Source organism: Rhinolophus hipposideros, assembly GCF_964194185.1.
Source record: "Rhinolophus hipposideros genome assembly, chromosome: 6".
Taxonomy (NCBI): domain Eukaryota; kingdom Metazoa; phylum Chordata; class Mammalia; order Chiroptera; family Rhinolophidae; genus Rhinolophus; species Rhinolophus hipposideros.
The window spans coordinates 93,529,714-93,544,015 of record NC_138052.1 but is presented as its reverse complement, the minus strand read 5'-3'; the positions used below and the strand labels follow the sequence as shown (position 1 = coordinate 93,544,015).

At 43.3% G+C, this 14,302-nt stretch overlaps 2 protein-coding genes across 3 annotated transcripts in view; one reads left to right on the top strand and one right to left on the bottom strand.

Moving 5' to 3' along the window:
• Positions 1-1,515, bottom strand: part of SP140 (SP140 nuclear body protein) — a 93,294-nt gene extending 91,779 nt beyond the window's left edge. The window contains exon 1 of the mRNA XM_081052126.1: positions 1,405-1,515. The gene's annotated coding sequence lies outside the window, so the exon portion shown is untranslated. The remainder of the gene's footprint in view (positions 1-1,404) is intronic.
• A 3-nt stretch (positions 1,516-1,518) lies between these two features.
• SP110 (SP110 nuclear body protein) overlaps positions 1,519-14,302 on the top strand; it is a 38,489-nt gene continuing 25,705 nt past the window's right edge. The window contains exons 1-8 of one of the 2 annotated variants that reach the window (XM_081052134.1): positions 1,519-1,643; positions 4,369-4,516; positions 6,127-6,295; positions 8,275-8,541; positions 8,909-8,953; positions 9,840-9,923; positions 11,205-11,282; positions 13,158-13,226. In XM_081052134.1, coding sequence (XP_080908260.1) covers positions 4,370-4,516; positions 6,127-6,295; positions 8,275-8,541; positions 8,909-8,953; positions 9,840-9,923; positions 11,205-11,282; positions 13,158-13,226 — 859 coding nt within the window. In that variant the 5' untranslated portion in view covers positions 1,519-1,643; position 4,369. The remainder of the gene's footprint in view (positions 1,644-4,368; positions 4,517-6,126; positions 6,296-8,274; positions 8,542-8,908; positions 8,954-9,839; positions 9,924-11,204; positions 11,283-13,157; positions 13,227-14,302) is intronic. The other variant, XM_081052135.1, reaches the window with a different exon arrangement.

Sequence of the window (14,302 nt, the reverse complement as noted above, 5' to 3'; positions counted from 1 at the left end):
GGGCTTCAGGTAAATGAAGAGATCTGGAACGTCTGGACATCCGCAAGTGTGACCGTTGCGTAAAACAGTCTTAATCCCTCTTACAGTGCCCTGCGTTTTACAGAGCTGTGTGTTATGGAGTGGCGAAGCTCCCCTGCATGCTCTCTCTCCTCAGAGTCAGCATCACATTTTTTGCTGTACCTCCCTTCATTACTGTTGACCTGCTGTAGCTCCACACCTCTGTCATCCCCCACTGTAGTGACCTGCTTACCAGGGCAGGCCTGTTACTCTGGTACATGCTTGGGCGTGATATCCTGTGCTAGAGCCTACATAGAAACCATGGAAGGCGTCTTCCACCCTAGAATTGTGTTTCCCAACTCTTTTCTGAGGGCTTTATGGTCGGTTGTCCTTGTAGGGGAAACCCATGGGTCAAATACATTTGAGAATTATTGATTTAAATAGAGTTAAACAGACTTGTATATTTTAGAATTTCTCACAGCCCCTACATGCCAATGTACTCATACATTAGGAATCTTTAAAAGGGCTGTATATCAGGGGACATTCCCCACCTCCCCTGGAGTGGCAGTTCTAGAATCTTCTGGCCCTGGCTTAGCCTTAGACCTGACTTCCACATTCTCCCGGCTCCCAGCTGCCTGCCTGGCTACTAGCCACTTTCCTGCCTGGAAGTCTGCCTACCTTTAGCTAATGTCAGTTTATATTCAGGTTCCCTATATTTAAATTTTCTTGGGTAATAAATTTATTCTAACAAATTAGAGACATTGCTGAGTCACCTCACCTCCCCTTTAATATCTTTTTCTTTTTTTCTTTTTTTTAAAGGAGGGCGCAGCTCACAGTGGTCCATACAGGAATCGAACCAACAACCCTGTTGTTACTACTAACGTGTTTTCCGAAAAATAAGACCTAACTGCAACATAAGCCCTAGTATGATTTTTAATAAGACATCCCCTGAAAATAAGCCCTAATGCGTTTTTTGGAGCAAAACTTAATATAAGACCGGGTCTTATTTCAGGGAAACAAGGTAGGGCTTATTTTCAGGGGATGTCTTAAAAATCATGCTAGGGCTTATTTTCCCCTTAGGTTTTATTTTCTGGGAAACACGGTAGCACCACATTCTAATCGGCCACCCCTTGTTTGTTTTTCAGTTTGATAGTTTATAGTAAATTTATTCAGTTGTATAACTATCACCATCATCACAATCCAGTTTTAGAACATTTTCATCACCCCCAAAAAGTACAGTAGGAGGACAAAAAGGATAGAAGTGGGTAGGGAAGCCGACACATGGTGGCTTCTCAGCTCTCGGTGGACCCTGGAACTGGACCCCGATGCCTCCTCCCCTCTGCACACCCCTCGGGGGCTGGTCCCTATGGGCATCAACCCTCTCCCCCTACTCAGGTCCCCAGGTACCCTAAGAATCTCACGAGTTTCCAGGGGTGGAGCAAGGCTGCAAGCTCTGCTTCCAGAGGCTCAAAATACTTTCACTTTTCTTTCCTCTGAAGCCCAGCCCTTGCTTGGTGTGGCAAAGCACAGACTTCCTGTTTTGGCCACCGGTAACTCCCTGCCGGTCTCCCTGTCTTCCAGGAGTGTCCCCTGGCTGGCCTTGGACCTGCGAAGGGGAAGGAGCAGGGAGCAAGCTCAGCATCCAGGTGGGTCTTCAATTTGACTGCTTTGTTCATTTTTGGTGATTGAGCTTTTATGATTAATTTCCTGGCAGCAGCTGCAGGGTGAAAATCGACTTAAACTGTGAGGCCCCCCTCTTTGTTAAATGGTGTTTTCCAAAGAGGTAGAGAGGGTGTGTGGGATTTAATAGGAGACTACTGAACAGGGGGCCAGGCTTAGAGGGAATACGCACACACAGCTCAACGCTTTTCCCTCCCAGAATTCTAGCTTCTTGTGGACAGCATGAGATTGCTCTCTATCCTCCTCACGCATGCCCTGTGACCCTACACTCTGCCCCAAATGGGCAACTTATTCATAATCCACTGTGCAAGTGACTAGAGGTAGTTGGGAAGCTAGTGGAAAAGAGAAAATAAGGAGAGTACATTTAGTTTACTCTATAGTGTATCACAAACGTTTTGTATTTTTTTCTTTAAGCATATCGTAATTATTTCCTTGAAATAAATTCCTAGTAATGGAATTTGGGACTCAAGGGAACACATATTTTAGGGCACTTGATACTGATCACTAAGTTAGACTCCAGAACATTGGACCCGTTGACATTTTCACCAGGAGCGTCTGTGATTATTGCTATTATTTTCTATCATGGCCAGTTTGATAGGCAAACATGTTATTAAGTTGTCTTCATTTGCGCTGTTCTGACTACTAGTGAGTTACCATGTTTTTTATTGTATTTATTGCACATTTGACGTAATTGCTTGTTTATGTCTTTTGCTTTTTATTCTCTGTGAATGTTTGTCTTTTGCTTATTCTTTTTTTTTTTAATTTATTGGGGTGACAATTGTTAGTGAAATTACATAGATTTCAGGTGAACAATTCTGTATGACATCATCTATAAATCCCATTGTGCGTTCACCACTCTGAGTCAGTTCTCCTTCCATCACCATATATTTGATCCCCCTTACCCTCATCTCCCACCCCCCACTCCACTTACCCTCTGGTAACCACTAAACTATTGTCTGTGTCTATGAGTTTTTGTTTCTCATTTGTTTGTCTTATTCTTTTGTTGTTTTTGGTTTATTCATTTTTAAGACTCTTTTACATAATAAAAATCTGAACACTCGTCTATGAGGTGTGAGAAATGAGGCTTTGGTCAGATGACCTCTGCTTTCCCACCCAATACCTTGGGCAAGTTAAACTCTCTGTGCTTTATCCTTGGACATCATAACAGACAAAGAATGAGGAACATCTATCGGGGGAATCAGTATATAAATATCCGACCACTATGCTGTGCACCTGAAACTAATTTAATTTGAATGTCAATGGGAATTGAAAAATGTTTTGGAACCTACAAAAAAAATATTTTTAAATTTAAAAAACAGAATGAGGAACATCGTGGTGTCCTGTTCTGAATACTGCTGTGTAATTAATCATCCTAAGAATAACCCCAGGGCCCCTTCCTCTTCTTAGCATGTGTACATTCTGACTTTCTCTGGCTATCTGCTCTTTGCAATATCCTCCCCCAGGCATATCATGGGTGGTAGACTTCTTTCCCACCTGTTCTCTATCTTCCAGGGTTTCTTTAAGATTATAGACCCCTCTATGGCATTTTTTTCTTGTTTTCCAGTATTGTTGTGAATTATTCTTTTTTTAAACACCTGTATTTTTTCTGTCAAACATAAAGGATTCAAGAATAAGGAGAGAGAAAGACAGAAGTGCTCAATCTGCCAATGGGATTAAATCCCTGAAAATAGTCATTACTTACAGGTCAATTTTCTCTTTGACACAAAATGAAGGTAGAAAAATGGGATCCATATTTGTTTTGGTTTTGAATTTTTTGTTAATGCCTCCCTTTTCTTGACAATTTGTCAAGAATGTCATCTATAAATTTCCTGCCTATTAAATTTATTAATATTCTCCTGACCTATAAATGGTGAATTTTATAAATGTTGGATGAGCATGGGAAAAGGCACATGTCTGTTCTGAAATATGAAATTGATACATAAATCTGTTAAGTCAGCTATCCTAATCATGTCTTTTATATTCTTTGTGTTTTTATTTCTGTTTCACCTATTTGTGTGTTAAAGATTGTAGATGGTTTATTAAAGTTTCTAAATATTATCAGGTTTCTCTCTTTCTACCTGTTTGGGGGTGGTCCCTTTTACATGAGCATTTTTGGGGGGGAGGGGAGATGGCCTGAAGCTGCAGTCCAGACAATCTCAACTCAGCTCAGTGTAGCCTCAGACCATAGTTCACTGACTGTGATCCACGAACCAGAAAGTCCTGAATTGTTCACCTTACCGCTTTCAAGTTGCACAATTTAGGGTGAGTTATTAAACCTCTCTATGTCTCAGTGTCCTTAACTGTAAAAACGGGGGCAATCATAGTAACAATCTTGCAAGGGTTTTGTGAAGAGCAAATAAGTTACTGCATATGAAACCCTCAGAACGAAAGCTGGCACCCAGGAAGCACTTGATAAATACTAGCTATTTTTAATATCTGCCTGATGTTTACCAGAAGCCCCTTTGAGATTTCAGCGCCATATTGTCAGTCACTTTCAGCCTCCATTGTTGCTGGGCATTGTCATTGCTTCCTATACCCGTGAGTGTTTGGGGCAGACGTTGCTTTGCAGACTACTCAGGGATGCCTCGGGGACCAGAATGCCTGTCGTTAGACGCCCATTGAATACAGAAAGCGGCTTCCCAAGCTCCTCCAAGTCTTTGCTTCTCTTCTCTTCTTATGCCCCGTCCACAGGATGTTCAGTGTGACACGGGCCTTGGAAGAGGCTCTTCTCCAGCACTTCATGTACCAGAAGCTGGAGATCTCCTATGCCATATACAAGCCATTTCCCTTCTTCGAAGGCCTCCGCGACAAATCCTTCATCACCGAGAGTATGTACAGGGTGAGTCATGTTGACCACTTTCCCACGGCAGCCCAGCCTTCACCAAGAATGCCGGATTTTTGAGGTCTCAAACTGCAAACCCCCGAGGGCTTCTAGATTTTGGAAGGCCCAGCCCCAAATGTTTATTATCAGGGAAACAGGGTGTCATAGGGTGACCTCAAACCGGGTGACTTAAAACAACAATAAAATGTATTCTGTCACTGTTCTGGAGGCCAGCAGTCCAAAATTAAGGTGTTGGCAGGACAGATTTCTTGTAGAGATTCTGAGGGAGAATTTGTTCCTTGATTTTCTCCTATCTTCTGGTGGTACCAGCAATCTTTGGTATTCTTGTCTTATAGAAACATCCTTTCAATCACTGTTTCCATCTCTAGGTCGCTTTATCCTTTTTGTGTCTTCTCCCTTTCTCTCTCTTCTAAGGACATTTATTATAATTTAAGGCCCACCCTAATCCAGGACAATCTCATTTCAAGATCCTTAACTTAATTATATCACCAAAGACCTTTTTTTCCAAAAAAGATCACATTCACAGGATTCAAGTGGACATATCTTTCGTGGGGCGGGGACACGCTTTAATCCACTAATGGCACCATTCTAATTCCAAAGAGCTTGTCACCCAGAGTTCATTTTGATGTGAGGCAAGACGGGAAATGGGAGATATGACTATGTGGACAAAAATGGCACTCTTCGCATAATCTGGGGTTTTAAAGCATTTCCTGAGCCAAGGGAAGTGTTTAGCAGCGGCAGAAACATCTCCCCATAGTCTCGGCTCGTTTAGCTCTAAGTCTTCTCCAATCAAAGCTGAGATTTACTCCTCAAAGAGGCCTCTTTGACCTACTCATCTAATTAAGACACCCTCATTATTTTCCCTCATAGAAATCTATGCCTTCCCTTAATAAAACTTACCTCAATGATAATTGGGCATTTATTTAATTGTTGCTTATTATTTAATGCCCATCTTCTCTCCCTGACAGTGTCCGTCCCCTAGTAAGGGTAGCACCGTGTTGATCTTCTTCATTGCTTTGTACCCAAGGACTAGCTTCGTAGGTATTCAATAAGCATTTGCAATCAATTCTTTCCTGCCATGTTTCTCCTTTTAGACATCCTCTCATCAAGGAGAGCTCTCTGGATGATTTCCCCATGGCTGGAACCCATTCAGGCCACCTGAAGTCCAAGACAGAGAGAACAGAGGCTAACAAGCAATCAACAGAATTGCCACTAGTGACCAACCACTAGGTCTATTGCTGAAGTGTCCTGCCCAGAGCCTTGGAAAATTAATTACACCATAGCAGCCTTTGACTCCACTTTCCTTCTTTAAAATTTCTCTCTGCGCTCAAATGTACCTAAATTAAGGTTCACAAAACAGACATATTTTAAAGAAGGCTAAATTATTTATTCCTATGGCTAACTATCAAAATATAAGGGAAGTTCCAAAAGTAAACACATGGATCTGTGACTTCTCTACATTACAGAAGTTGACTATACATGTTGTGTTAAATTTCTTCTTAGAAGAGCAAAGTAGCTTTCTTATGACTTAGAAAATTACAGATGTCTAATAAACCTCCACTCCATTTTATAATCATGTGTAACAATACTTCACTCCCTTTCTTAAGGAATCTCTGGAAGCCTGTAGCAACCTGGTCCCTGTATCCAGAGTAGTGTACAACATTCTCACCAAACTGGAGAAGACGTTTAATCTGTCATTTCTGGAGCTGTTGTTCAGCCAAATTAACCTGCGTGAATACCCCAATCTGATGAAGATTTTCAAGAGCTTCAGAAGTGGTATGAGGCTTCCCCAATACCTTTCGGGCTATAGATGCATGGGAGCAGTTGCTTGCTGAAAGTGGGGATTGGTTTTCAGCCCTGTGGAATATGTATTTTAATTGCCCACTTTCTCTTTGGGAAGGTATGGGCCATGCTCTCTCACAGACATGGCAGGAAGAGTCGCCTCTGGCCCTGGGTGTCTGAAGATGATTTTCTAGAGGACATAAATGTTTCTGTCTGACCTATTCCATCAATTTGGGGGAAATTGTACAGTTTAGCATACTGGACAGTCTTAGGGAATGCATAATGTGACAGAAATTCAAAGTTACAGAGACCCTCTCTGATAGAAGGGCAAGGAGAGCCAGGGAGGCCAGAGAGGAAGAGAAGTGGGTAGGGATGGATAATAATAAGTATCTTATTTATTTATTTATTTATCTACTTCTTTATTTTTTTATTTTAGTGCTTGGTATGCACCAGACATTATCTCAGGCACTTTATATGATTATCTCATGTCACATTGAAAACAATCTTGTGAAATCATTATTATCCCCATGAGACACATAAGGAAATTAAAGATCGGAATAACCTTCACAAAGTTAGTTGTCTGTTGAGAGCAGAGCCAGAGGTCCTTCTTGGATCACCTAATACCAGGGCCTGAAATTTTAATCACTATTTGAAGCAAGGGTAGCTAGAAGGCAGAGTAGGAAGCTGGAGCACAGGCAGCTGACAAGGAAGGAAGGTGAATTGTGGACACAGACGGAAAGAGAGGGTATGAGAAAGAAGTGGAGCCTGAAGCACCCTGAAAAGGAGAAAGAACTGAATAAATAAAGGAGTAGGAAAAAGAGCAATGATAGAGCTGGGAGGAAAGAAGTAAGAGGAGCAGATGGTAAAACCATTTTAGGTGTAAGGAAAAACACTTTGGCCAAAACATATAGTTCACTTACCTGAGAACGATGGGAAAGACCAACAGATCACACTGAATTATGACATTTTATTAGTGGAGTCACCACTGTTGACAGCTCGTCATCTCCTCTCTGACACTTTACCATCAAGAGGCTCCTCCCCAAAGGGAGAGATTATTCCTTTAGCTAAAAGGAAAGCAAAAGAGCAAAGCCATCCTCTAGGCAGACATAGCCACACGTAGGCCTGTGTTCCTGGTAGCATCGGGGCAGAGCTGGGAGAAATTGTGTTCCCAAAGGCCGTGCTAAGCAAGCCTGACAGCCGGAGGGAACACACACTATGTGTCCCCTGACCTGGCTGAGCTCAAGCATCTTTTCTGATCTGCAACTCTGTGGGTTTGGGGGGGGGGGACCCTCTCCAGAATCCAACCTTACTTTCCTTTTTCTGTTCACTGGTTGAGACAACTTTACTTCTGAAATAAATGATGAAGAAGAATCATAAAAGAAACCCAACATTAGCTATGCAGGGGAACAGCACGGGAAAAGACAAGGGCCTGGAAGATTGGGATGGGAAGGAAGCTCGGTGTGGCCAGATCATAGGCTGCGAGTGAAGAGGCACAGAAGCTGAGTCTGCAGCGTTTGGTTATTTTGGACCTTAAGCCAAAATATAAAGGTCCTAATAAGCTATGCAAAGAAATTTATATTTCGTCTTATTGTCACAGGGAGGTGTGACATGTTTATGTATTAAAACAGGGACATCTGGTACAATGATAGCATTGTACACAATTGTCTAAATTCTGAAACCAAAATTAAAGGAAACCAAAGAAAATTAAATCCCTCAATACAAAGTGAAATTCAACTTTATGTGTGAAACTACTTTGGTATTAGATCAGACGTTTAGATACAGTTATTACAGCACAAAATGCCCAAATCAACTTCATAAATTAGAAAGAGGCTACAAATGGACAGCGACGATTATGATGCACTGGCTCTATGCACCGTGCCCCCGACCTATTGGAAGTCAGGTGTAAAGAAATGCCTTCCCAAAATAGTTCTGAGTTTCTAGGGTGCTCACGTGTGCTTCTTCCCCCATCCCAGTTGTCAGTTCCTACGGAGGATGGAATAGAAACACGCCGATCCTCTTTGAAGTCCCAGCCAACCCAGCGGAAAGAAGCTCCTGCCAGACCCTGCTGCCACTGCCCCCACCCCAGCGCCCCCCACTGAGGGACCCGACCCCTGCACCCAGAGTCAGTGAGCTCAGAGCATCCCCACAGCACAAAACTAGGGTGCTGGCTGAGCCATCCAGGCCTGCTGGCCCTGCCAAGGCTTTTTCCAGCTTCATCCAGGAAGGAAGGACCATTCCAGGTGAGAAAGAGATCTTGTCCAACACTTGGGCATCCCCAGCCTAAAATGCCTGTGGCTGTGTCTAGAAGCCCAGGGTCCCAGCTTTGTGTTGATCTGCCCCTTCCATGCATGCACCTCTCATACACAGCCTTTTCCAAGAAGGATTCCGGATACTGCCAGGGGTCTGGGTGAAGCTGGAGCCTAGAACACCTGCTTCCACCCTGGAACAACCCCACCCTCTGCCTTTGGACCTCGGTGCTCCTTCTGCCCTGGTCATTTTTACCATTCACTCTCCTCCCCCACCCCCCAGCACTCTATCCCTGTAACCTGTAATGATTTTTCTTCTTCTCGTCAATGACCAACTTAACATCCCACATAAATGATGAAGAAAACTCACAACAGATGTCCAGCACTCCCCTTACCACGGTGCAAGGTAATGTCCTTGGGGCTGGCTCAGGTTAGCTCAAGGTGGCTGTGAAGGGAGAACACACACCTGCCAACCAGGGGGCTTGTGGCAGGACCCCTGAGAGAAAGAACTGGGTATGACAAAGAAAAACAAACGGGACCAATGCACCCACTGGGCATAGGACTGGTTGGCAGGGACACCACCACAGCCAGTGTAATGCCCCGTCCAGCCAACACTCAGAACACGCTGTTCTGACTGACGAGTAACTTTTGCCACACAGACCTGCCGCCTTCACTCAATTGCTTGCCTTCTGATTACAGGACCTTTCAGTTTTAACCATATTCATTTTCATACGGTTTGAATTGTAAGAGCAATGTTATTGAAATGATTAGAAAAGATGATAAAATGTTTAACGGCCTGCTGGATTTGATTTAGTTTCTAAGACTATGTTACTTATCTATTGCAAACCATCATTATAAAGGCATTAGGGTCTATGAAATATAACTGGGTATATTATTGAGTGCTGCCAAAATCGTATCATGAATTCTGAGCTCTTCAGTTACTAGAATAAAGGGTTCTATGTGGTTCAAATAATGTTTCCCCCACACCTCTAATATATGCCATCTAAATAAGATTAACATAATCACAAAGGCAATATCAATGTAAGAGTCCATCTTCTACATTTTGAAAAGAAAAATGTAAATGCACTTATCTACTGCAAACCATCATTAAATTAGTAAGTAGCCAATTGAAAGGAAATGATGGTTCATTCTCCCACTCTATTCCACCTTCCCCTTGATGTTCTGTTGGCCCCGTCATTTTTACCATCTAGAATAGATTGTTCTTGTTCCTTCTACTCTGGGCCTTGATTGCTGGTCCTGGGTTCTGAAATTCTTTTTCTTCCTCTGCTCAGTGTCCAGTGACAACCTGACCTCCCAAACAAAAGGTAAAGAAGATGTTCAGGATGTGCCCCGTGCTTCCTCAGCCCATGGCCCAGGTAATCTTGATCTGGATGACTTAAGCTCCACCTTAGTTTTCATGTCTACAAAGAGAAGCCATTTGAATCTTCTAGGAGCAGGGTTCTCCTCGCTGTTCCCGACCACCATCATGGCCGAGCTTCTGGCTGCTCACCCAGCCCTTGGGAGCTTGGACAGGCGGGAGACCCGAGCTCCTGGATGGAGACAAAGTCCCTAGGGAGGGTGGGGTAGACTGGGAGGGGGTACCAATGACGAGAGACAGGAGCCCCACTGCTACCCACTGGACCTGGACTCAAACACCATTAAGGGGTCTACAAAGGGAGAACATTCACCTGCCAGAAAGGATTGTGGTGGGAACCCGGGATGAAGCACAAAGGACAGCCAGGGCAGGACTGCTTGACTCAGCCACTCTCTGAGGCCACTTCAATACGGTAAAGCTCAAAACGGCTCCATCAAAATGCAAAGCAAGCAAAATCACCCTCTGACCCTAACACTGAGTTAGTGCCCTGGGACACGTATGGATGGTCTCCTTCCCAGCCCCCATCCTAACTGTGGGGACTTTCACTTTCAACCTTCAAATTTTCTATATGTTTGCACTGTTTTTAATTGATATTATTAAAAATTTATTGAAGTGCAACAAATTGCTAAAACATCTAGCAACTGCTTGCCACCTGCCTCAGTTACCTGTTCCTAAGTTAGCCAGAATTTTAGACGATGTCACAGTATTGTGTAAACAAGGTGACAGCCTTTCCTGAGATGGGCTATTATTTGTTACAGATTCTAACAAAAACTAAGAACTTTGTATTTATTTGTTAACAAGTGCAGCAAGTACAGGCTGGCTCCTGCTGGTATACAGAAGTATATAAGGCACTGAGCCTCCTTCACTATTTTTCAAGGTGAAATAATCACAGATAGAGCAGGTTCAAAATATCTCTTTACAGACATCTAAGCAGTAACATGTATTTTTCCTATGGCAGACATTCCCCTTGACTGTGGCCACCCGAGTGAGAGCTGCTGAGAGCCCCTGTACTTTTCTTCCATTGAGTAAGGGGAGCCCATCTAAATGGGCCAAACTGAGCCCTCCTCGGCAGGGCAATTGTTCCCTAGTTCTGGGATAGTCACAAAGATCACATTAACCACAAGTTGATCGAATCGAGGCAGAGCCAGGGAACCGTGAAGACTGGCAGGTCCCCAGCCCCAAGCCACAATATTCTCCACCTTCCTGTTCTCCCACTGGTCTCCTCAGCACACCCTCTTCAGCCCATGCTGACCTCTGAAATGACTTCCGTTTCCTTTGTCAGTGGTAAGAAATGATGCTCCTGAACCAAATGACCCAGAAGAGCCCCAGGAGGCATCCAGCACACTTGCCAACAAGAAAGGTAAAGATGGCCTTTCTTCTGTAGATGTCAGGAGGGGGAACTGGAGCTGTGTTCTGCTTTTCTGATCGTAGTTGGTCATGAGCATCTGCTGTGGGATGGTAGTCGTGATGCTCAGTACAATTTGTTTCTGCAATTCCCATTCACTGCATCTTCCTTTAAGGTCTTAATGAAGACGAAAGAGAAACCAGAAGGCCGTTAGGGCCATTGAAATATGCACCCATTGGAACTGCCTGTTCTGAAATCACCAAGCTCTCCTATATCCACAACTTCTTAGGGGATTAGTCGCACCTCCTTCTTTAACTGAAAGTTGGTTTCCCAAGAGGACACTGCTTTCTCTTAAGACATGTCTTCCTAGTCTCTGCTATCACTCGCTTCACGTTGGAAGGCAGGTTGGATGTCCACCCTTGTGACGCTCTGCCCCCAGCCAGCCCCTCGTTCCCCCATCCTCTTTTTGGAGGCTTAACCATTCAAATGAAACATTCCCTCATTCATCACTATCATCTATACATTTCCCACCACTCCCCAGCAGACCTCAAAGGCTGACTTAGCGTTGGTTTTTTTTGTCATTTCAAGGCCTACCATTACCCTGGACATCTTCAAGGTACATGTGGATAACAGGCCCATCCAAAACACTGACCTCTTCAATCCTGCATCTGCTCATTTCCAATGACGTTTTCCTCCACCAATTCTGGGCCTTCCATACCCAAAGGCAATCTACACGCCCTTTCTTCATTCAAACTGGCTCAACTTCACAATCATTAATTTAAGAATTCCTTTTTCTGACAGCAAATCCTTGACATTTGCTCCTTCTACAGCTATTGTTCAACCGCAGATGTGTCCTCCTCAGCCCCATCTTTAAAAATTAATTCAAAAATATCCTGCCCTTATTTCTTCCTTACAAGATGTTTTCTCAGTAGCTGTCCTTCAACCTCATTTGAATGACCAGTGCACTGGCCTTTCCCTTTTTCAATCCATCATCTGCTTTTCTTCACGTTCCTTCATACCAGCTTAGAGTCCAAGATTCTTTGTTTCAGTAACATTGCTGATACTCAACCTGCCTTGACTCTCTGTCTCTTCCAGGACTCTCTGGCAGGCCTTGTAGGTACCTGTTATTGTTGTCTGCATACTGCATCTGAAAGTAGACACTGCTAGGGAGAAGCACATGGCAGGGCAGAGGGCACCCACTGTGTCTTCACAATTCCAGTGCACATGATCCCTCCACACTGTGTGGCAATTCCACTTCCCCTGTGATGTTGCTTTCAAACCTTGAGCTCTTTTTTTCAGACCTCTGACCTTCCCACTGCCTCCATTTTACTCAAAAGATTACTTTGCCTCCCACTTCATGGAAAGGAATCAGATGGAAATCTTCTCAGTTTGGGCTACAAACCCCACATACCCTAACTGTGTCTGTTGCTGCCCCTCTGGTTACCTCCTCTTTAAGGCAGTCCTTCTACCTCACCCGACAGTATCTATGATTCCTTCTCTCTCCTGAGAATTCAGCCTTTTTTTTCATAAGGATCTGTATACAGCCAATGCCCAAGCCTATCCCAGTTCCAAAAGGACCTTTCTCCTGATCCTCACCTCACTTCAACTACCTCCATAGCCCCTGTCCTTTTCACAACCAAGCTTCTAGAATGAATTACCTAATCTCATTGTCTCCTTTTCTTCACATATCTCCTTCCTCTGCCACTTTAGAATTTCTTCTCACATTCCCCGCCCTCCCCATGACTTCCTGTAGCAGCATTACCTAAGGTCACCAATGACCTGGCCACTGTGGTTTGACAACCAAAAGTAACAGCTAATAATTATTGACATACTAGGTTGGCAGATCTATCTGTGTAGCTATAAAAGATGATCTGTATTCTTTCTTTTTAGGAAAGAAAAGAAAAAGAATTGTGCAGTCATCTCCTAGAAAGAGACAACAGAACAAAAGCCTTCCACGAGGTAGGATGAAAGTATTAAAGAAGGCTGGAGGCTGGGGGCATCTCATGTTTGCAGGTCAAAGTGTGGAAAGTTGAATTTTATTCTAAATGCAAGGGGGAGCCATTGAAGAGATCAAATCAGTGAAGTGACACTATCCAATTTTAAACTTGACAAGACCAATTTTGGTGCTGTGCAAAGAACTGGAAATAAAATAGAATGGAAACAAGGCAATCATTTGGAGGGCAGATGCCATGAGAGTTGATAATAGCCTAGATTCAGATCTGGCAGTGGAAATGGAGAGAAGAGGGCCAATTCAAAATCAGTTTGGAGGTCAAGTTGACAGGACTTAATGTCATGAAAGTTGAGGATAAGACAGAGAGAGAGAGAGAGAGAGAGAGAGAGAGAGAGAGAGAGAGAGAGAGAATCAACTCTGGCTCTTCAATGTCTGGCTTGAATGGCTGGGTGAATGGTGGTGCCCATTGCTGAGAGAGGATGCAAATGTATTTGGGGGGAAAATTTTTTTTTAATTTATTGGGGTGACATTTGTTAGTAAAATTACATAGATTTCAGGTGTACAATTCTGTATTACATCATCTATAAATCCCATTGTGTATCCACCACCCAGAGTCAGTTCTCCTTTCATCACCATACATTTGATCCCCCTTACCCTCATCTCCTACCCCCCACCCCCTTACCCTCTGGTAACCACTAAACTATTGTCTGTGTCTATGAGTTTTTCTTTCTCATTTGTTTGTCTTGTTCTTTTGTTGTTTTTGGTTTATATACCACATATCAGTGAAATCATAGGGTTCTCTGCTTTTTCTGTCTGACTTATTTCACTTAGCATTATACTTTCAAGAGCCATCCATGTTGTCACAAATGTTCCTATATCATCCTTTCTTACCGCCAAATAGTATTCCATTGTGTATATATACCACAACTTTTTTATCCATTCATCTATGGAAGGACATTTTGGTTGCTTCCATGTCTTGGGAAAATTTTATAATTCAATTATTGACTTGTCCATTTCAAGATTGTGCTAACCATCTATGCAGTTGTGCCAGGTATGTGCTTTGCCAAGAACTGTGAAGGGACGA